This window comes from Salmo salar, unplaced genomic scaffold (assembly GCF_905237065.1).
Source record: "Salmo salar unplaced genomic scaffold, Ssal_v3.1, whole genome shotgun sequence".
NCBI classification, from domain to species: domain Eukaryota; kingdom Metazoa; phylum Chordata; class Actinopteri; order Salmoniformes; family Salmonidae; genus Salmo; species Salmo salar.
In genome coordinates, this window is record NW_025549666.1 from 360,544 (window position 1) to 383,616 (window position 23,073).

Genomic DNA, 23,073 nt, shown 5'->3' on the forward strand with positions numbered 1-23,073 from the left:
AGTGAAAACCTACAGGACGGTAGCTCTCCAGGAACAGGGTTGGAGAGCCCAGCTCTGGCCAGGAACAGGGTTGGAGAGCCCAGCTCTGGCAAGTAACAGGGTTGGAGAGCCCAGCTCTGGCCAGGAACCGGGTTGGAGAGCCCAGCTCTGGCCAGGAACAGGGTTGGAGAGCCCTGCTCTGGCAAGGAACAGGGTTGGAGAGCCCTGCTCTGGCAAGGAACAGGGTTGGAGAGCCCAGCTCTGGCCAGTAACAGGGTTGGAGAGCCCAGCTCTGGCCAGGAACAGGGTTGGAGAGCCCAGCTCTGGCAAGTAACAGGGTTGGAGAGCCCAGCTCTGGCCAGGAACAGGGTTGGAGAGCCCAGCTCTGGCAAGTAACAGGGTTGGAGAGCCCAGCTCTGGCAAGTAACAGGGTTGGAGAGCCCAGCTCTGGCCAGGAACAGGGTTGGAGAGCCCAGCTCTGGCAAGTAACAGGGTTGGAGAGCCCAGCTCTGGCCAGGAACAGGGTTGGAGAGCCCAGCTCTGGCAAGTAACAGGGTTGGAGAGCCCAGCTCTGGCCAGGAACAGGGTTGGAGAGCCCAGCTCTGGCAAGTAACAGGGTTGGAGAGCCCAGCTCTGGCCAGGAACAGGGTTGGAGAGCCCAGCTCTGGCAAGTAACAGGGTTGGAGAGCCCAGCTCTGGCCAGGAACAGGGTTGGAGAGCCCAGCTCTGGCCAGGAACAGGGTTGGAGAGCCCAGCTCTGGCCAGGAACAGGGTTGGAGAGCCCAGCTCTGGCAAGTAACAGGGTTGGAGAGCCCAGCTCTGGCCAGGAACCGGGTTGGAGAGCCCAGCTCTGGCCAGGAACAGGGTTGGAGAGCCCAGCTCTGGCCAGGAACAGGGTTGGAGAGCCCAGCTCTGGCCAGGAACCGGGTTGGAGAGCCCAGCTCTGGGATTAATGAATGTCTCCAGTGTTCGTGGCTAGTTTGCTTCAAATCCGTTTGAGATTTCTCCATATGAATAAGCAAATCAACACATAGAAGATATATTTGAAGAAATGTCACCTTACAGTTTAAAATACATCTGACAGCAAAACAAGGAAACAACAAAAGTAGACTTGTCAGTATTCAATTTACTTGTACAGTAAAAGGCCAAACAACCACACACAACAATAGTGAATTCCACAGAAAAGAAAAGCAAAGGATTTAACTTAACACCAGAATGAGAAAAGGCATAGGCATACATATAGACAAAACCATAATGCCTCCCAAAGGGCAACCTATTCCCTACATAGTGCACTACCTTTGACCAGAGCCCTATGGGGTAGTGGTCAAAAATAGTGCACTATATACGGAATAGGATGCCATTTGGAATGTACACCCAGTCTTTTAGTCCCCTGGTCCTCTTCTCGTCCATCATCACCAGCCAGGAGACTTGTGTCAAAGGACAGAAAGCTGCTGATAAACCTCACGCAATTCTGCAAACCAGCTGCAGGAGGAATGTATGTGTCTATTCCCTATGGTGCATTATGGAGAACAGGGTGCCTTTTGGGATACACAATGTCTGTACATACAGGACCACTGAAGACATCTGTTTTTACAGAATGAGTCGCTACGCTCACCATCGACTTCCACGACGTGAAGCACTAACAGCCAATTAAAACTAAAACAGTAACATGCATGTACAGATACTCACTCACCTAGCCGATGTGTTCATGAAGCAGACCTGGGTTCAAATAGTATTCAAAATCATTTCAAATACTTTAGCTGGTGTTATTAACCAATACAATAATCTCAAAACAGCAAACCCCACCCATATGGCACTCCTGGCAAATGCTAAAACCGTATGAAAGATTTCTACTACTATTTGAACCCAGGTCTGGAAGTAAGGGGTCCCATCAGTTAGCGAGGATAAAACTATCCATCTATGTAGCATGTGCAAAAGCCATAGCCATAATCTCTCAATCTCAATACAAATAAAATAATATATTAAATTAACATGAAAGAACATCCCTTCTTTATAGGTAAACGCTATAGAAAATACAAGACCAAAACATTGGAATGTCCTGCTAGTATCTTGCTATCCACACACACAGAGCAAGCCATTCATTTAACTCCCTTGTCTACAGCTCAGTTCAAAATCAGCTACTGTTATTAACCCGTGGCTTGCTTGACAGAACAAAAATACACTTCAACAGGGAAACTGTTCAAGGACTCAAGCTTGGCCACCCTACAACCAGATTTAAAAAGCTTGAATTAGTTGGGGAGAGAAGGTGGCAAAGGTGCATAACAAACAACTTTTCTACCATGTAGTACTCATATAACAATTGTTTTCTACCACCGTATTACTCATATAACAAGGATTTTCTACCATGTAGTACTCATATAACAAGGGTTTTCTTTTGTTAAATGTCCCTGTAAAAAGTTAAAAGGTAGTACTCGTTTTTGTATTCATTTATTGTTATTACACACAAAAATGTGTATTTCCTTCTACACCCTGGAGTGCAACATGTTATCATTTAATATATATCTATAAAGGGTCTTATACATTACTCTGTGGTATACTAGTACAGTCCCCAATAAATATCCTCACAACTATCACTTCATAATCGTATCTGTTTGTCCACTTTGTCTGATGAGCAGAGTTCAGAGTTACTATAAAATGTCTATGAAAAGTTTTGTATGAAAATCTTTTCTTCGATCAAACTGATAGACTTGTCCGTCAGCATGGCCTCACTGTTCACAAACCTGTACCCAAACAGTTTCATCGTGGGTCCACAAACCCTCTGCACCACCTGGGCTAGTTTGTACGGTATGCTGAACCTCCATTTCTCTACTTGCTCGGAGGAGTTCTTCTGTGTTGAATACACTCCACTAGCCTCATTGGAAGCCTGGGTGTTCTTTAACACCCAGTCTTTCACCTGAGGAGTGAACGGGATCCCGGTAAACTTGTACATCTCCGCTGCCTTCCTCATAGGGAATCTAGCGATATCCTCGTACCGTACTAGCATGTACCTCCGCCTCAGCCACGACGGCTGCCTCAGGCCAACCTCCGCAGACATCCTGATATTGTCGCAGTTCCCTTTCAGCTTCCTCACCTCGTCGTCGTCAATGGGCACGTCTCCGTCCACGGCCCACTTCTTCCAGTTGTTGTACTTGGCGGAGAAGGCCACCATGCGGGAGGCCAGAACCGCCCTGGGGTCCCTCACCAGCTGGATGAACTTGATATCCAGACGAGGGTCCTCAGCGAGGGGTCTCAGGGTCTCCAGCTGACGCACCCGGACGGATTTAATGGCCCTGTGCTCCTTCTGCTGGCATGACTCGGACGCCATGGTCAGGTTGAGGGGACCACAGTTCCTGGTCCGGCAATGGTAGCGTTCAAAGACTTTCTTAACGAACGGGCTACAGACGGACTCCTCACAGAGAGAGCTGCTAGATTCTCTCCTGAACAGGGCTGAGGTAACGTGGTCTACAGGAAGTGGGTCAATAAAGCTCTCCAGAGGGGTGAAGTCACACAGGAAGAGCCCCTGGAGGACTTCCCGGTAGGCCCGGGCGGCGGCTGTGGCGTTGGTCCCGCCGCTCTCTAACGTCAGCGACCTCTCGACGTGCCACAGCGGCTCGAACAGGTAGAACATGTTGTCTCCCTGCTGGTTGAAGAACTCGCCCACGAAGGAGGAGCCTGTCCGCGTAGTGGCCAATAGGAGGATGTGCTTTCTGTTTCCTGCTGACCCTATGACCTCTGACCTACAATACAGTACAAAATACAAAACTTTATTGTCCAATGTCAATCAGATCGGATATGTCTTTTAAACGTTATTCCAAACCACTTGGACATCACACATACAAATACTGATCAGGATTGGGGACACCATTATGCTAGCTTCAGGAATGTCTTTACTGAGATCAAACATGATAAGTTACACACAGAATTATAGGTACTGTAGTATCAATTAATCAATCACATATATTTTATAAATGCCTTTTTGTATCAGCAGTTGTCACTAAGTGCTTTACAGATACCCAGCCTAAAAAGAAGAAGCAATGCAGAGGCAGAAGCACATTGTGTAGGAAAAACTCCCTGGAAGGCAGGAACCTAGAAAGAAACCTAGAGAGGAACCAGGCTCTGAGGGATGGCCAGTCCTCTCCTGGCTGTACAGGATGTAGATTTAGGAGTACATGTAGCCATTAAGGCCAGACTGTTTGTCTTATTGTATGATAAATAGTATATCATGCTAAACACACAGACCTCTGCTCGGTGTAGTTCTCCAGGCGTCTCTTCATGATGGTGAAGACAGGGTCCAGTTTGCTCAGGGTAGTGAAGGAGGAGCCATTAAACTTCAGGAGACCCAGGGCTGAGGCTGGGGCAGAGTTACTGGGCTGGAGGGGTGTCTGGGGGGTCTGCTTTGGGGTGAGCTTGTCTGAAACCCTAGAAGACAGGGTTGGCAGTGTTAAACAACAAGTTTTATAGTTTTACAAGATAAGACCATCTTATCCACAGACAGTGAAATCAATTCAAGTAAGTAAACAATCTACGCAATTGAAATCTTGACAACATGACTACTTCATCCAATCAGACTACTTGGAAAACACAGCATGACACTTGATACCGCTTTGTGAGTAGCTGAAACGAATGTCACAAACACACCACTCTGAATAAAGGTGAGCCTGTTCCAATCTGAGGGAGATCAGTACAACAGACAGGCCTAATGCATACACACACACACGCACTCCCGCACGCACGCACACACACAGACACACAGACACACACACACAGACACACACACACACTCTCTGTTTATCATGGAGATGGGCTTAGGTTTACCGTGAGATAATGTTGTTTTCCTTCTCAATGATGACCAGTGCCACAATGAAGACAAGGGAGATTGTGTATTTCATCCTCATTCTGTGATGTAGCTGTGCCGGGATCTGCTGCTGTCACGGAATGTCTTCTTAATAGCTTCTGCCAATCTTCTTCTCTCCTCCAGACTCCCGCTGCCTATTCAAAGAGTTCTCCAGTTGTTCGTTGTTGTATTTTCCATCGTATAGACGGCTGCTTCATTCTGCAAAATGAAATTAGCATTAATAAACTGTCACACTTTCACGCTACAGTACTGTAAACAAGAACACAAACCTTAAAGGACTTCCACTGTTACAGTATAGAGGACTTCAACTGTTATAGAATAGAGGACTTCAACTGTTATAGTATAGAGGACTTCAACTGTTACAGTATAGAGGACTTCAACTGTTATAGTATAGAGGACTTCAACTGTTATAGTATAGAGGACTTCAACTGTTATAGTATAGAGGACTTCAACTGTTACAGTATAGAGGACTTCAACTGTTACAGTATAGAGGACTTCAACTGTTACAGTATAGAGGACTTCAACTGTTACAGTATAGAGGACTTCAACTGTTATAGTATAGAGGACTTCAACTGTTACAGTATAGAGGACTTCAACTGTTACAGTATAGAGGACTTCAACTGTTACAGTATAGAGGACTTCAACTGTTACAGTATAGAGGACTTCAACTGTTACAGTATAGAGGACTTCAACTGTTACAGTATAGAGGACTTCAACTGTTATAGTATAGAGGACTTCAACTGTTATAGTATAGAGGACTTCAACTGTTATAGTATAGAGGACTTCAACTGTTATAGTATAGAGGACTTCAACTGTTATAGTATAGAGGACTTCAACTGTTACAGTATAGAGGACTTCAACTGTTATAGTATAGAGGACTTCAACTGTTATAGTATAGAGGACTTCAACTGTTATAGTATAGAGGACTTCAACTGTTACAGTATAGAGGACTTCAACTGTTACAGTATAGAGGACTTCAACTGTTATAGTATAGAGGACTTCAACTGTTATAGTATAGAGGACTTCAACTGTTATAGTATAGAGGACTTCAACTGTTATAGTATAGAGGACTTCAACTGTTACAGTATAGAGGACTTCAACTGTTATAGTATAGAGGACTTCAACTGTTATAGTCATAGTAGAGATTACGTAAATTGTAATAGTATAGATGATTTAAATTGTTATAGTAAAGTTTACATAAATTGTTATAGTATAGTTGTGTTAGATGAAATCTTCTGAAAACTAATCTGTTGATATCCAGTCAAATGGAGGAGAAAGTATAACAGGTTCTACATACAGTATGCTATAGTATAGCCTGGTGTAGATGAATCAGTGCCTTGTCGCTAAGTCAGCATGTTGGTGGTTTGAGGTGGGAGTTTAATAGCTGTGTTTATGGGTCATGCTAGCTTCCCGTCAATTGGTGTAGGACCCATTTTCGGAGACGATAATATCATTTCATATCACAGTGGTGTAAGAATAGAAAGCGTCAGAGTGGTTTCACAGGGGGAATTTAATCTGCTACTTCCCTTGGGTCTGCCTGTGTTTTCTTTAGGGCTACAGGGGGATTTCAAGAACCCACCCACATGCTAGTGTTGAAAGCTGGTGTCCCTCTAGAGATAAAACAATGTTTGCTCAGACTGAGCCTCTCTATCTGTCTCTCAATCGCGCTGTCTCAAATCTATTACAATAATATTTAATATAGGTCGATCATATTGCATCTACATGGCGATAATAGCATCAAAATGTGTTGTAACATGACCCATACAGAGGAACAAAATATCTAGGCTTTGAATGCAACCAATACTGTCAAACATTACATGGCCAAAGGTATGTTTACCCCTGCTCGTTGAACATCTCATTCCAAAATCATCGACAAACAATTTCTGTATGGGCTTCGCTCTGTGCACGGGGGCATTGTTATACTGAAACAGACGTTGTTGCTCCTACACATTTCCACTTCACAATAACAGCGCTTACAGTTTACCGGGGCTGCTCTAGCAGGGCAGAAAGTCACTGAGCTCTTCAGTATGGGTCAATGTTTGTCTATGGAGATTGCATGGTTGTGTGCTCGAGTTTATACACCTGTCAGCGACAGGTGTGGCTGAAATAGCCTAATCCACATACTGTTGGCCATGTAATGTATGTCACCAAGGTACCCAATCCACCAGCTGCTCCTTTATGTCAGCACTCAATGAGGTATTTTAAGAGAAGACGCAAGAGCACTCAGTGACATGTCCAGCAGGGAACAAACCACTGTCTGGTGAAGACGTACTGTAGCCTGGTCTCAGATCTGTTGGTGCTGTCTTACCAACTCCTAATCATTTATTCAATGATGGAGGTAGGAGTTCACAAGTTAATACAAACAGATCTGGGACCAGGCTATTCATTGGTTGTTGATTTCATCACAATATTGTTTTGTACGTTTGTTTTGGACTGAGCATTCTACTCAATGCATCGTCAATGAGCACTGATGAAGATTTAATCAAAAGTGCATTACAGTGGCTTGTAAATACTATGACATTCAAAAGGAGGCAAATAATTAGTAGGACAACCTTTCGTCATAATTTTGATGTCGCCAGATTAACATTAGATGCAATATAACGTTAGCTATCTAGCTAAGATTGAGGGGAGGCCACTGGATTTTAGCTAGCTAACGTCAGCATTGCCAGCTACTCTTTAAGAACTTTGCTAGCTAATGACAACATTGACATCTGTCTAAAGTAAATTTGACAACATGAAAATGCTGGCAAAGATATTTCCTGCTAAATATTTGACTACTTTAACAATTTCATCGCATTTCCAGGCATTATAGTGTAATTTAGACTAAATAGTATTTACCCTCCGTCCAGAATGACCGGGCTTATCACCACTTTAAAAGGATCCGCCCCTTTTAAAAATGTTTGCTTAAAATTACATACCCAAATCTAAGTGCCTGTAGTTCAGGACCTGAAGCAAGGAAATGCATATTCTTGATACCATTTAAAAGGAAACACTTTGAAGGTTGTGGAAATGTGAACTGAATGTAGGAGAGAATATAACACATTAGATCTGGTAAAAGATAAAACAAAGTACCATCATCTTTGAAATGCAAGAGAAGGGCCATAATGTATTATTCCAGGCCAAGCGCAATTTAGATTGTGGCCACTAGATGGCAGTAGCGCACGGGCAAAGTTTTAGACTGATCCAATGAACCATTGTGTATCTGCTCAAAATGTTGTATCAAGACCGCCCAAATGTGCCGAATTGGTTTATTGATAACTTTTCAAGTTCATAACTGTGCACTCTCCTCAAACAATAGCATGGTATTATTTCACTATAATAGCTACTGTAAATTGTGTAAACAGTGCAGTTAGATTAACAAGAATTTAAGCTTTCAGCCAATATCAGATATGTCTATGTCCTGGGAAATTTTCTTGTTACTAACAACGCCATACTAATCACATTAGCACACATTAGCTCAACTGTCCCGAGGATGGGCCACCGATCTGTAGAGATCCTTAAGGCACCACTATGGTGCCGCCGGCAGAGGGCGGCTTGAGAATGTTCTTGACGCGACCGAGTGACGGAGGTGCTATGAATAGTGAAGAAGGGCTTTCATTATTCCAACAGAGAGCTCCCAGACTGAGCACCTAAGCAGTGACCTAACACTGCAGTAAAACAGTTACCTTTGAACAGGGGGAAATATGGGAAACAGCACAGAGGCAAAAAGTAAACAGAAATTGAGGGGGAAAACCTGCTTGTCACAGGGCCATAAATTGTATCCATTATGAGACTGTGAGAGTGTGAGCAAGCAGAACTGCAGCAGGATATGAAACCTGGTATCGGTCCCAAATGACCCCCTATTCCCTTTATAGTGCACTACTATTGACCCCTATTCCCTTTATAGTGCACTACTTTTTACCACTTTTCCCTTTATAGTGCACTACTTTTGACCACTATTCCCGTTATAGTGCACTACTTTTGACCAGGGCCCATTGTAAGGAATTAGGGTCCCATTTGGGATGCATCCCTAGCTGTACCTGGCTTGCACAGTGAGTAGAGTCTATCCATTGAAGACAAAGACGGATGTAATGAGGCCTATTTAGGGATATCCTGCCCATTCTGCTGAAGGATTACTATAATGTTACTGTTGGGATAATGTCAGCTTGGCTTTAATCCCTGTCTAATGATCCAAGATGAAATGGGCAATCTGGGATTTAAACTAAACCAAAGCGGTCAACCCACCACTCTTTTTTTCTGTAAACAACTGAAGGATGTGGCTGGAGAAATGTAACCACTCTTAAATTAAGTTATATTCTTCAAATATCAATGGCTATTATATCATTCCTAAAAATAAAAATACATGGATGTTCCAATTCCAGATTGCCCCTTTAAACTCACTGCCTGCCATTACAAAGGGTATCTTACATGACGAGAGACTGTGGCTATTCACCCACAGTAACAACTACTACATTGATTGAGGTGATGATTGAGGTGAAAATTTACATCATTATTGAACCGGTTTGATATAATGGCCCATTCAATGAAAAGAGACAGGTTAACCCGTTGTCTATGTGTCTGCCACCACAACTACCATGGTGTTGTGACAAACCAGCTGTAGGCCTATAACACTATGGTCTATTTCTATTCAAATGTCTATCTAATATCGATATCAAGAAAAGTGTATAAACATGAGGCAGAACTTGTAAACCATCTGATTTGAATCGTATAGCTGGCTAAAACATGTATACTGTATGTTAATAAGTGTTTCAAAAGGCACATCTGTGTGTGTGTGAAAAGGTCAGTTTATTAGGTCCCTCTAATGGTTGCTATAGTAACCTGTGATCATTAATACTGTGTTCTAAATGGCACTCAATTCTCTACATAGTGCACGGCTTCTGACCAGAGCCCTAAAGAGGTGCCCTATATAGGGAACAAGGAGCCATTGGGGCCACATAATTGTGGAAACGTCTGTTTATGAGGTCCCCCTGGCAGCAGCTACAGTAAAAGGCCGTGATCATTAAGTAGGGACTCCCGAGTGGCGCAGCGGTCTAAGGCACTGCATCTCAGTACTAGAGGTGTCATTACAGACCCTGTTTTGATTCCAGGCTGTATCACAACCGGCCGTGATTGGGAGTCCCGCAGGGCGGCGCATAATTGGCCCAGTGTCGTCCGGGTTAGGGATTGGCCGGGGCAGGCCGTCATTGTAAATAAGAACTTGTTCTTAGCTGACTTGACTAGTTCAATAAAGGTTAAATAAACACAAAAGTAAACACAAAAGTAAAAGCAGCAGTAATAAGCTTGTAGAAAGTTTGTAAGTTTGTAGAAAGAGATTCGCAAATAAAAATGTTTTGATTTGAGCAGCTCTGAGGACAGGACCTTTTACTTCAGACCAGTGGTGGAAAAAGTCCCCAATTTTCATAAATGAGTAAAAATAAAGATACCTTAATAGAAAATGACTTGAGTAAAAGTGAGTCACCCAGTAAAATACTACTTGAGTAAAAGTCTAAAAGTATTTGGTTTTAAATATTCTTAAGTATCAAAAGTAAATGTCATTGAGAAAATATATTTAAGTATCAAAAGTAAAAGTATAAATCATTTCAAGTTCCTAATATTAAGCAAACCAGACGGCAACAATATAAAATTATAGATTTTTTACATTTACATGTAAGGATGGCCAGGGGCACGCTCCAACACCCAGACATCCTTTACAAACAAAGGATGTGTTTATTGAGTCCACCAGATAAGAGACTGTAGGGATGACCAGGGATGTTCACCAGGGATGTGTGTGAATTAGACTATTTTTATTGTCCTGCTAAGCATTCAAAATGTAATGAGTACTTTTGGGTGTCAGGGAAAATGGGTGTCAGGGAAAATTTTCTTTAGGAAGGTAGTGAATTAAAAGTAAAAGTTGTAAAAAATATAAAATAGTAAAGTAAAGTACAGATACCCCAAAAAACTACTTAAGTAGTACTTTCAAGTATTTTTTACTTAAGTACTTTACACCACTGCTCCTGAGCAATCAGTTCCCTCTGCCAAAACTATAGCTGCCTAACTATTGGCTGGATTGTTTCATCAATCAAATCTCAGGAAGTAGCTAACCACATCAGCTAGAGAGGATGAGGTAAACACAACCAAAACGTTCTACTTGAAGGTAATCGTCTCTTTTATCTGTGTACATAAAAAAATGTGGTGTAAAGGCAAGGCAGTAGTTTGTTTATCTTGTGAAATACAATGTACATTTCAGACAAACTCCAGACAAGCCATAGCATTGACAGCTGATATTGTGTTAGCTAGCTGGCCTCTGACGTTCATCCTAGCTTTACTATCAACTGGCTAGCTTTATCAGGCAGTTTTAGATGTGAGGGGAAAACGTCTATATTTTTTTGTTAACCATCTGATTGATGGAAGAATCCAGCCAATGATTAGGCAGCTATGGTTTTGGCAGAAGGAACTGATTGGCCAGGAGTAAAAGGTCCTTCCCTCAGAACTCACATTTTTTTAACTTGCGAATCTCTTTCTACAAACGTACAAAACTTTCTACAAGCTTAGGAATGTCTTGGTAACGTGACAACATTGAGAGAACTTAGAGCGTGTATTTTTGATTCACAGCAGAATAGTCATACTCGTAAATGAATAAAAACATGAGCTGGTGCACACCCAGAGAAAATTATTTTATGTAGAGGTGCTGACTAACGGCGAATAAACTATAAGCTATGGAAATAAAGAGAGTCACACTTTACGTATATATAAACTCTGTGTAATTTATTAGGTAAATCACCAACGTTTCGGCGTAACTGTGCCTTCTCCAGGGCCTGGATGGTGACACACTTCTGCTTTAAGCTGCCTCCTGAATACGGAGGCCTTCAGTAGTACCTTCCCTTTGATTACAGCAAGAGTCTCATTATCTCTGTCTCGTAACCATTTAACATGTACTGTATGCAACCACTCAGATTCATACAAACTGCTTCAAACACAACAACTGACTCGTTTTCACTTGACCCTGGCTGCGTTTAGACAGGCAGCCCAATTCTGATCTTTTTTCCACTAATTGGTATTGTTTTCAGATCAGATCAGAGAAAGCAGTGCACTATACACTGGGACACAGCCCCAGAGAGACGGCAGCTCCCATTAAAGCTGAGGATGAAGCTCGTGTTGTAACTCCTGACCCAAATACACTGCAGCCTTGGTGTATTTTAGACATTTTCACTCTGACACTATAGCCTTTGACATTAGGTTTTGTGCTGTGTCATGTAACACACTGTACTATACTATGACCGTGATATGTGGTTGTCTCACCCAGCTACCTTAAGATGAACTGTAAGTTGCTCTGGATAAGAGCCTCTGCTAAATGACTAAAATGTCAAACAAATGTACTCTACACTGTATCAACCATGTAAGTATATGGAAATGAAGAAAGACTAACAAGTCCAAAGCCTGATTGCAGATGACTGGTTGTTAAGAGTAAATCACACTTAAAAGGATACTTCAAGATTTTGGCAATGAAGCACTCTTATCTACCTTCCCGGAGTCCGAGGAACTCGTGGATACCATTTTTACGTCTCTGTGTGCAGTTTGAAGGAAGTTGCTAACTAGTGTTAACGCAATTGCTAACTAGCGTTAGTGCAATGACTGGAAGTCTATGGTAACTGCTAACATGCTAGTAGATATCATAGACTTCCAGTCATGGTGCCATCGCTAGTTAGCATTAGCTTGCGAAACTACCTCTAACTTCCTTTGTGCCATCGCTAGTTAGCATTGGCTTGCGAAACTACTTATAACTTATTTTATACTGGATGCAGAGGCATAAAAATGGTATCCATGTATTCATCCAAAATCCCAGTATCCCTGATGTTCTCCCCTTTCTGTCTTCTGAATTCCCATGATGCCTCAGATTTCCTATCTATTTTTTGGTGCTATGAAGGCTGAGTTCTAACACCCTGTTGCAACCTCTGTCTGCCTCAGGCTGCTACTGTAGCCTGTCCAAAAGACTGCAAATCTTAACTCCCAAAATGATTAGACAAATCCTGTGAAATTCTCTCAAAAAGTGAATGAGTTATAGGACTTAGAGTAAAAGTTTTGAATTGGACCTAGACCCGGCACTCACTGTTGACGTGGACTAGTTGGTAATCACAAGTTGGACTTGGAGTACACTGAGTCTGTGTTTTCCCCAGAGAGGAAATCTCCCTCTGCCCATCTCCGTCTTACAGCATCTGCCCGCAAGACACAGACACAAAGGTCTCTCACAGAGTTCAGACTGTAAAAAAAACGTCTTGCCTGAGATCACAGTATTGTGATCTTTTTCGGCTCCCGAGTGGCGCGGTGGACTAAGGCACTGCATCCCAGTGCAAGAGGCATCACTACAGTCCCTGGTTCAAATCCAGGCTGTATCACATCTGGCTGTGATTGGGAGTCCCACAGGGCAACGCACAATTGGCCCAGCGTTATCTGGGTTTGGCCGTCATTGTAAATAAGAATTAGTTCTTAATTGACTTGCCTAGTTCAATTTAAAAAAATTATCTATGGATTTCAAGTCTCTGGGCAGGGGCACAGCCATGGGTGGGTATAGGTCCACCCAGTAGGGTATAGTGGGTGAGTTCTTAACTGACCTGTCTAGGTAAATAAAGGTTATATTTTCATGTAAAAAAAATTGTTGGTCGCAGGTTGACGTTTATTGTCAATAGTCTTGACCTGGAGGCAGAACTGAGACGGTTCCGCTAGATTGGCCAGCTGCAAAGCCAAAATTATCTATATTGTAAATTTATGGTAAGGGTTAGGAATTAGGGTTAGCAGAGTGGTTAAGGTTAGGTTTAAAATCAGATTGGATGACTTTGTGGCTGTGCCAGCTAGTGACCACTCTGTAGAGCTGCCTCCAATACATGAATCATCTCAATAAATGCCAACCAGCCCCAGAGTCACTTGCACGTCCTTTCTCAATTCCCTGCGTCCTTTCTCCTCAAAACATATTGGAGGATTAGGTCAGAAGGGATGGACCTTGGATCTTTTCCTCCAATGCTGTTTCAGAAGGAAGAGGACACGAGGAATCATGGAAAGACTAATCGAGGGGGACATTTGAGTGCATGCATGAGAGGTACTCAGCATTATATAGCCACAGACCACAGCCAATAAGAGACATGCCATCATCCTATAGCCATAGACCACAACCAATGGGAGACATGCTATCATCATATAGCCACAGACCACAGCCAATGGGAGACATGGCATCATCATATAGCCATAGACCACAGCCAATGGGAGACATGCCATCATCATATAACCACAGACCACAGCCAATGGGAGACATGCCATCATCATATAGCCACAGACCACAGCCAATGGGAGACAGGCTATCATCATATAGCCACAGACCACAGCCAATGGGAGACATGCCAGGGGAAATGAGAAGGGAAATGCATTGAGAGCTTCCTGACCATTGCTTAACAATTGCCCATAGCTGGATGAAGATTGGTTCATTTGTTATTTGTCATACGGGTGATTTTTGTCATAGTTCAATAACACCATGTAACTGTGTTGGGTCCAATGGTTGTTCTCTAACATGTTGTATTTTTACCTTCAGTGAAAACTGTACTACACTACATGTACAACATTGTCGCTAAGTCCCATAGCATAAGCTAATAGCTTTTTTTAAAATGTAACCTTTATTTAACAAGGCAAGTCAGTTAAAAACAAATTCTTATTTACAATGAGAGCCAACCCCTGGACAAACCCGTACAACGCTGGGCCAATTGTGAGCCACCCTATGGGACTCCCAATCCTAGCTGGATGTGATACAGCCTGGATTTGAACCAGGGACTGTAGTGACACCTCTTCCACTGAGATGCAGTGCCTTAGACCGATGAGCCACTCGGGATCATAGATTACTGTGAAAACCATCAAAAGAACATCTACAAAATAGGATTTTCTTTCAAATGGATTCATGATTTATAATGTAAGCCAGTACACACCAATTATCTGAGCTTATTATCCCATAGAAGCGTGGTGTCAGAAAGAGCTCATCTTTACAGAGCTGCCATCGAAACATTCACAACCCACTGAGGCGTATGACACGTTTGATGATCAGCTCATGAAGGAACCACCATCTCCCCATTTATCAGCATGTTACAAATGCTTTTAATGGATGCCTTCTTCTTAAAGGCTCAAATATGATTGTTTCTTTTCTTTTCTTTTTTTAATGAAAGGGGACTGAAGATAGAAGAGCCAGCATGACAATCACATTTGTAACCATTTCTCTGTGTGAAATTTCAATTAATACAGTCAGCGAAGCTTGAAGAACATATGGTTTTATTTTCACCTGTTCTGGCGGTGCAAAGCAGTGTATCAAGTGAAATCTTGAATAATTTCAGAATAGAAGCTATCAGCTGTTTTTTTTTTTTTTTACCTTACCTTGACAAAGTAATTAACAGTTTACCATTGCAGGTATATTAGGCTACCATAGGTACCACAGACGTATAGCAACATAACTTCACTTCAGGTTTTGCTTTTTTTGCCTTACCCTATCAACATACGTTTAGCTTAACATACTGTAATACTGTAATTACACAGGGCTATTTAAAGCATGATACTCTAGTCTACGTGCATGATAAAGTAGAGGCTGTGGCCCATTGCTGTGCCCCATGCCCCTATGGCAGGTTGTCTCATATTTACAGAGAGCCATTCAGTGGTACTCTGTAATGGATCTAGCCTGGACTCAGATCTGTTTGTGTTGTCTTGCCAAACCCTATGGCCAAGAAAGTACAAACAGATCTGGGACCAGGCTAAGATTAAGATCAAGATTACTTTATTGGTCAATTGCACACAAGGTCCAACTGAAATGTTACTTCTGCTTTTAACCAACCCCTCCGAAAGATACACATACATGTACAGGTTTTGGAGCGGTGCTGGGGCTGCCACACTGGGTGCCCGGGAGCTGTTGTTGAGAGGGGTTAAGTGCCTTGGTCAAGAACACAACAGCAGGTAATGCATCTAGGATTTGACACCAGCAACCTTCCGGTTGCCAGCTCACTTCTAGAAAGATTTGTCCCATCTGACCAGGGATTCAAACCAGCAACCTTGCGGCCACTGGCCCACCTCTAACCACTAGGCTACCTGCCGCACCAGGCTGTATTGGATCCTGACAGGCTGGCACATTGGCAGAGGGCAGGGCTGGTATCATATCACTGTGGGTTGTTTGATACCCTAGAAGCCCTCATCCATTGGTGGTCCTTCCAGCTCATGCAGGTATGCCCAGCCAGTAAAATATAGTGTTTGGTCTTTAGAAATCAATAGCCAAGGGCTATCAGGTGAGATACAGCACAAATATTGTCTAGTCATCCACACTGGATACAGTACATAATTTATACAGCAGGATGTCCTCATACAGTAATTAGTCAATAGGCTAGTAATAAAGTAGGAATACTTCATCAATAAATCATCAATAGACCATGCCATGTTATTTGTTGTCAAATAATGAAAAGTAGCAAACACTTTTTTTTAAATAATGAAAACACTAAAGCAACAACTTATTTTTTTTTAAAAACCACTTATAAATAAGAAATTGGTTTAAAACGGAGCATTCCTTACCTTTGTATTTTGACGCTCTCAAGCAACCAGTCGCCTAATCGACAGTTGTGCGCTCGATGGGTTCCCTCATGGTCTAGTCTTCCAAAAGCACGCTGCCTTATTCACGAACAAAAGGCACCTTGTGTGGGAAAAAGTTGATCAACTCCTCCATGTCCGTTAGGCTACTTCTAATATCCCCAAGATGATTCCATAGACGAAGGTAGGCTACAAAAACACGCGAGCAAACTTTGACATTTTCGAAATAAAAGTTTCGAAATAAAAAAAAAAGTATCTCAAAATGTCCACACGAAAAATAAAGTTGGAAAAATCCGATCAACAATGAGATGAAATAAACTGGGGAAGATATATGTAACAAACAAAAAACGCATTAACGGTTGAATAATTATTATTTTACATCTCTAATCCCAACGAAAGGGCAAGAACTCCAACCGTGACCGAGTGTGCCGCTCTTCCTCCAAAAATGGTCACTGTAGTCACATGTGAAGAGGTTGGCCCCTCACCCATCGTTGTTTTTACATAGCCGAATATAGAGGGCCACTTTCTCTGTCTCGCTCGCTTTCGCCTCCCTCTCTCCATCTTTCCCTCTCTCAATTCAATTCAGAGGGCTTTATTGGCATGATAAACATATGTTTACATTGCCAAAGCAAGTGAAATAGATAAAAGTTAAATAAACAATCAGAAATGACAGTAAACATTACACTCACAGTAAACATATGTATTTCTTTATCAACGTAAATGTGCAATGGCCCATTAAAAAAAAAAAGATTTCCAAAGATACATAAGCAAGTTGAAACTGAAAGATGCTATCCTAAAAAGTTGACTTGCAAAGGTTGCAGCACTTTTTGGTGGATGAAGATGTGCCGCCACCTGTTGGAATTCATTTTACACGTCTTTAGAATCTCTAGAAATAAAAAAAACTACCTAAGAACTACAAGTCACATAATTTCACTGAAATTCGTCCCTTGATTATGATGACATCGGTCAGAATGTTCACGAAACTGCGTCATATTACGTCGGTGAACTGCGCACTTATCTCAAGGAAGGTGAACAGAAATCTAGCTACACGCTTGGTATGTAATATATAGCGATTTGACTTGTCTTTTAAACATTGCAAGTAGGATTACTGTGTTTTATTGTTCACATGATCTATCAATGTCTATATTTGTAGCAACGCTTTCAAGGAGGAGACGAGGTTAACTTGTCAACTCGATATGATTCAAAACAGCGACTAGCTACTATAGCCAGCAAGCTGCTAAGTTAACTGACGTACGCAATGGTTACAAAACAAGGAACATTTTCTGCCAAATTCAATCAAATATATATTTTTATGACTATGAAATATAGTTTTGGTACTTTTGTGTTCATGATCCTCGTTATTTAATTTAACTTTTCCAAGCTTTGGGATTCTGTAGTTAGCTAACATACTGTGTTATGAAAACCGGAATGAACAGCTTGTAAGCTAGCTATGTTTATCACTCGCCTTTGTATACTGAACAAAGATATAAAAGAAACAATTAAAAGATGTCACTGAGTTACAGTCCTTATAAGGAAATCAGTCAATTGAAATAAATTCATTAGGCCCTAATCTAATGATTTCAAGTTTCTGGACAGGGGCACAGACATTGATGGGCATGGGCCCACCCACTAGGGAGCCAGGCCCAGCCAATCCGAATTCGTTTTTCCACAAAGGACATTATTACGGACAGAAATACTCCTCAGTTTCTTCAGCTGTCCGGGTGGCTAGTCTCAGACGATCCTGCAGTTGAAGAAGCCGGATGTGGAGGTCCTGGGCCGGCGTGGTTACATGTAGTCGGCGGTTTTGTGGCTGGTTTAACTACTGCCAAATTCTGTAAAACGATTTTGGATGCGGCTTATGGTAGAGAAATTAACATTACATTCTCTGGCAACAGATCTTGTGGACATTCCTGCAGTCAGCATGCCAATTGCGCGCTCCCTCAAAACTTGAGACATCAGTGGCATTGTGTTGTGACAAAACTGCACATTTTAGAGAGTCCTTTTGTCCCCAGCACAAGGTGCACCTGTGTAATGATCATGCTGTTTAATCATCTTCTTCATATGCCAAACAATGTAGCAATGGAGAACTGCTCACTAACAGAGATGTAAACAAATTTGAGCACCAAATTTGAGAGAAGGAAGCATTTTTGTGCGTATGGAACATTTCTGGGATCTTTTATTTCAGCTCATGAAACATGGGAGCAACACTTTACATGTTTATATTTTGTTCACTATAGAAAATGAGCTAGTTGCCTGACAATGACTGTGATAGCAAAGATTTTTTTTATAACTAACCCAAGATAGACCAGAAACTGTTGTTTCCAATGGGAGCAAATGAATCATAGTTTTGGAAATGAACTGTATGGAGATCAAATTTTTAATTGATGAGAAAATTCCAGCCACTGGGCATCCTCTCATCACCATATTTGGTAGTGAGTGGAAAAGCCAACTGGATGCTTCATATTTATACATCCTGTAAAATGTCTGGCTCATTGTTCTATCTGTGGTGATACCTCTGGTTCACAGTCTGAGATTATTGGCATATATTTGTTTGGAAAATTTATTCTCACAAGCTCTACAAGCCAGAATGTTGAATACAATTATATTTTAACTTACTTTACCAGTTGTCTGTGCGGTTGCTCCTTTTGCAGGTTGGGATGTGAGACAATATATCCACAGTAAAGTTTAATTACAAAGTTTTCAGAGCGCTGGTATTGAGTTAATATTTCTATCACCTGAAGCATGTGCAGAACCATGTATTCACATGGACGAACTCTGCAGTATAGAGACAGGCAGAGACTGCTCCTCCAATAGAAATCCCAGATCATGGTGACATTGATTAGCTCATACGCAGAAACATCATCGGCTCGCGCCAAACTGCGGATGTGTAGGCCGTCAAATCAAAGGCACCCCTTTGATATAAAGTTGTTTTTGAAGAAAATGAGAAGGTGTCAGTTTGTCACTTTCATGAGGTTGAAGTAATAACATGTTCAACTACTGAAGACATTGGCTCCAATGTAGATTGTGCCTTTTTAGATTTCGAGAAAGTTAACAACTAAGGAAGAATTGTTCACTTCTCTCGTTGACTTCTCAAACCCCGGCTTGGTCTGTTTGGTCTGTTTCGCAAGTGTTCCCGGAAGTCTGGCGACGTTGCTATAAGTATCCATGCTTCTCCTGCCAGTATTTTCAAGTATCCATGCTTCTCCTGCTTGTATTTAAGTGTCCATGCTTCTCCTGCCTGTATTTAAGTGTCCATGCTTCTCCTGCCTGTATTTAAGTGGCCATGCTTCTCCTGCCTGTATTTAAGTGTCCATGCTTCTCCTGCCTGTATTTAAGTGTCCATGCTGTATTTCCATATTGTGCGCATGCTTCAGGTGATAGAAATGTGAACTCACTACCAGCACTTTGAAAAGTTTACGTAATTCTACTTTCCTGTAGAGATATTGTATCACATTCCTAAAAAGGAAAGGAAGTTAAAATATATTATGTATTTGACATTCTGGCTTGCTGAGGTCGTGAGAGGAAACTTTCCTGATCCAAACGCTCATTAATACCCGACGTAGAAATCAATGCAATTCAACATTTGGTTTTCAAGCTAGTGAGCTAAAGTTAGCTGCTTTTAGCCACACGGTTGTATTTACATAGACACGCGTTGCTCCCTATTGTATTGGGTTGCACAAAAACAGTCAGTGGGAAGCCAGATATTAAATACAATTCAATCAACTTACTGTGCCGGTGGGCAGGACAGTTGGTCATTATGACGGGGAATTTGAGATAAAATATCTAAAGGAACGTTTCCAAACGTGTATCTGTTGTAGACTGTCTGTTGTAGACCCATTTCCTCTCTGCTTACCTCATGCTTCAGGTGATAAAAATGGAACTGTTTTCAGATTGTAATTCCAGAGCTTCATCATGACCATGTTGGTGAGGCTAGCATGCCTGCGCAGTCTCCCTGTGTCCGGGCTGCGTCCTATGTTGACCCAGGGCTCTCCAGCCCTGAGGAGCTCCACCCTGAAGAGCTGCCTGCCCCTCAAGGTCCACCAGGTAACACATCAGGGATGGGCTTTTGACATTGTTGGACTGTTCCAGCACTCACATTTTTACTTAAATAAAATAAGACATTTATAGAACACAAGGCCTGCACTGGGGAAAGAAATATGTGCACATTTATCTATATGCCAACAGTTTGTAAAAACTGATCATAACCAGTACAGATAACACATCCTAACTACTAAATTGCCTCATATTTAAGCAATAAAAGACAAGTACCATTTGTTAATTTATTGAAACCGTAATATCAACTGGTTAAATTGTATTGTGGAACACAATATTCAAAAAGGCAATAATCTCAGAAGTGGCGCTTGTAGAAGCCTATGGCTGTGCAATGGTATAGCCTTGTTTTGTTCATTTAGCAGACAATATGCTCTTATTTCCCGAGGCCTTATCAGTCAAGACACCTATTTTCTAGTAAAAAACATTGTAATGTAACAGAATAAAACAGAACAGAATAGTGTGAAGTCATCTCACATCTGGAACAGTTACATTCAGTGATGATTTGAAACAGGGCTCAATTTGGTAAGTAGATAGAAAAAATTAATCGGGGTTACAAAAGAAAATTGTTATTTTAGATATAGAGCCGTTCAATGTTTTGGCCAGGTCGCAATTGTAAATGAGAACTTGTTCTCAACTTGCCTACCTGGTTAAATAAAGGTTAAATAAAATTTAAAAAATATAGTTTATTCCACCTGCTCTTTGGAATTTTCTAAATGGATTAGCAATTCCACATTGAGCACTGCATGGGGATGAATTACGGCTATGACATCTGTTTGGTGAGTAGGCCGAGGCTTAATGATTCTGATTTTAAAATACGCTCTTTATAAATCTGTTTTAGTATATTTTCAGTGTGAAACCTGTCTGTTTACCCCTGGCCTAGGCTATAAGCCTACTAATTAATCAAGTTAATCCTGTTACCTACACACTGCAGGATTTTGTTCCAACTAGGCACCACACCTTTTTTTAAAGGTATTTTATTAAACCTTTATTTAACTAGGCAAGCCAGTTAAGAACTAATTCTTATTTACAATGACTGCCAAACCCGGACAACGCTGGGCCAATTGTGTGCCGCCCTATTGGACTCCCGATCACGGCCAGATGTGGTACAACCTGACCAACTGAGCTAATTGATCAGTTCAGTGATTCCCGAAATGAAACACAAGGTCTTCCAGGTCAGTTATATCCAAAACGTAAGGTCAGGGTGGGACTAGCACTTCGCAAAGTAGGGTCGTCACTAGTTACCACAGCCACAAAGTAATAAACCCCGTCTATTTATACAATTTGATCTTCTTAAAATCAGATTTTAAACCTAACCCTTGACCATAACCTTAACCGCACTGCTAACCTTGTGTCTAACCCTAACCTTAAATGAACACCAAAAGCAAACATTTTTTTTGATGAATTTTTACTATATAGCCATTTTTTTATTTTTTTTTACTCTGTGGTTGTGGTAACTAGTGACAACTGCAAAGTGGCCTTAGAGGAAAATCGACTGGATGCAGTTAATACCAACCTGCAGGTCGTTGTTGGAACACACATTTCCCTACTTCAGTCAACAAGTCCAGTTTGAGTTTGTCATAATGATGTCGTCATTTGGCAAGGTATTTAGCTTGTGGGTCAATTAAATATATCGATCAAATGTATTTTATTACATTTTTTTAATTTATTTTTTTATTAACAAATGTCAACAAACAAAAGAGGAATAGTCACATGAAAACAAGCATACATACAAACTATTTACATTGCCAGGAATCCTAAACAAACAAATTATATTCATTAATAATACAAGTTTTAATTGCCTAAGTGTTTTTCATTTTAGTTAAAGTAGTGCCATATTGTTTAAATTCATTTATAAAGTGTAAAAAATTAGGTTTTGAATTAGACCATTTGCATTTGTGAATATGAAATGTACCTAGTATTATTAGCAGTTGAATTAAATATGCTACATCTTTTTCTATGTCAGAATTTCTGAAATTAAATCATTATATCAAAACCGTTAAATAGTACAACCGGTCCTATTTGTTTTTTAACAAAATTCTGTATGTCAATCCCCCCAAAATCTACTACAAATACAGGTAAAAAACACATGCAAAATGGTCTCCTCCTCCATTCCATAGAAATCACATTTATAGTCAATATTCAGCTTGAATCTTTCCAAAACATGTTTCACAGGATAAATTCTATGTAACCTTTTAAATGAAAATGTATTTATTTAAAAAATGTATTTATGATGCCCTTTTTACATCAGGACATGTCACAAAGTGCTATACAGTAACCCAGCCTAAAACCCCAAACAGCAAGCAATGCAGATGTAGAATCAGTTAGATTAGTTTTTCTAGGCATTTATTTCTGTAGGTCTAACGGGAGCTTGTGTACGCACGCGTGTTTAGAGGGAGTGGTTGGACACACGAGTGAGTGAGACACTGAGGGGAAAGGGAATTTATGGACAACTGTGGGATGCTTGGCTTGGTTTTCTTTTTTGTTTTGTCTCGCAAATGCACCTGTACCAATGAAACACTAGAGTCAAAACAATTTATTTTTAGATCAAATAGTGTTACAGTATTTTAAAGAACAAAATGGATCTCTGGTTAAAGATAGAGTTTGGATGTCTA

At 41.2% G+C, this 23,073-nt stretch overlaps 1 protein-coding gene and 1 pseudogene across 3 annotated transcripts in view; one reads left to right on the plus strand and one right to left on the minus strand.

Moving 5' to 3' along the window:
• Positions 1-1,085: 1,085 nt before the first annotated feature.
• On the minus strand, positions 1,086-16,882 carry LOC123738507 (carbohydrate sulfotransferase 3). 2 transcript variants are annotated; one of them, XM_045713451.1, is made up of 5 exons: positions 16,394-16,882; positions 12,921-13,026; positions 4,795-5,032; positions 4,219-4,398; positions 1,086-3,716 (listed from the first exon to the last, which is right to left on the minus strand). In XM_045713451.1, exons 3-5 carry the CDS (start codon positions 4,872-4,874, stop codon positions 2,639-2,641), a joined length of 1,338 nt encoding a protein of 445 aa, XP_045569407.1. In that variant the 5' UTR covers positions 4,875-5,032; positions 12,921-13,026; positions 16,394-16,882; the 3' UTR covers positions 1,086-2,638. The 2 variants fall into 2 exon arrangements, with proteins under 2 accessions (XP_045569407.1, XP_045569406.1); XM_045713450.1 differs by lacking the exon at positions 12,921-13,026 and having other exon boundaries at positions 16,394-16,881.
• A 472-nt stretch (positions 16,883-17,354) lies between these two features.
• The window catches only part of LOC106560291 (growth hormone-inducible transmembrane protein-like), a 79,229-nt pseudogene continuing 73,510 nt past the window's right edge, over positions 17,355-23,073 (plus strand). Inside the window, exons 1-2 of the transcript XR_006767508.1 lie at positions 17,355-17,463; positions 20,299-20,452. The product of XR_006767508.1 is annotated as a growth hormone-inducible transmembrane protein-like (transcript). The remainder of the gene's footprint in view (positions 17,464-20,298; positions 20,453-23,073) is intronic.

What these genes read in the sequence shown, in the direction of transcription:
- LOC123738507 (XM_045713451.1), bottom strand. Translation starts at nt 4,874, where the DNA reads ATGAGGATGAAATACACAATCTCCCTTGTCTTCATTGTGGCACTGGTC. An exon ending in GAAAACAACATTATCTCACG is followed by an intron (nt 4,399 to 4,794) that starts GTAAACCTAAGC and finishes CCTGTCTTCTAG; the next exon opens with GGTTTCAGACAAGCTCACCC. An exon ending in GAGAACTACACCGAGCAGAG is followed by an intron (nt 3,717 to 4,218) that starts GTCTGTGTGTTT and finishes ACTGTATTGTAG; the next exon opens with GTCAGAGGTCATAGGGTCAG.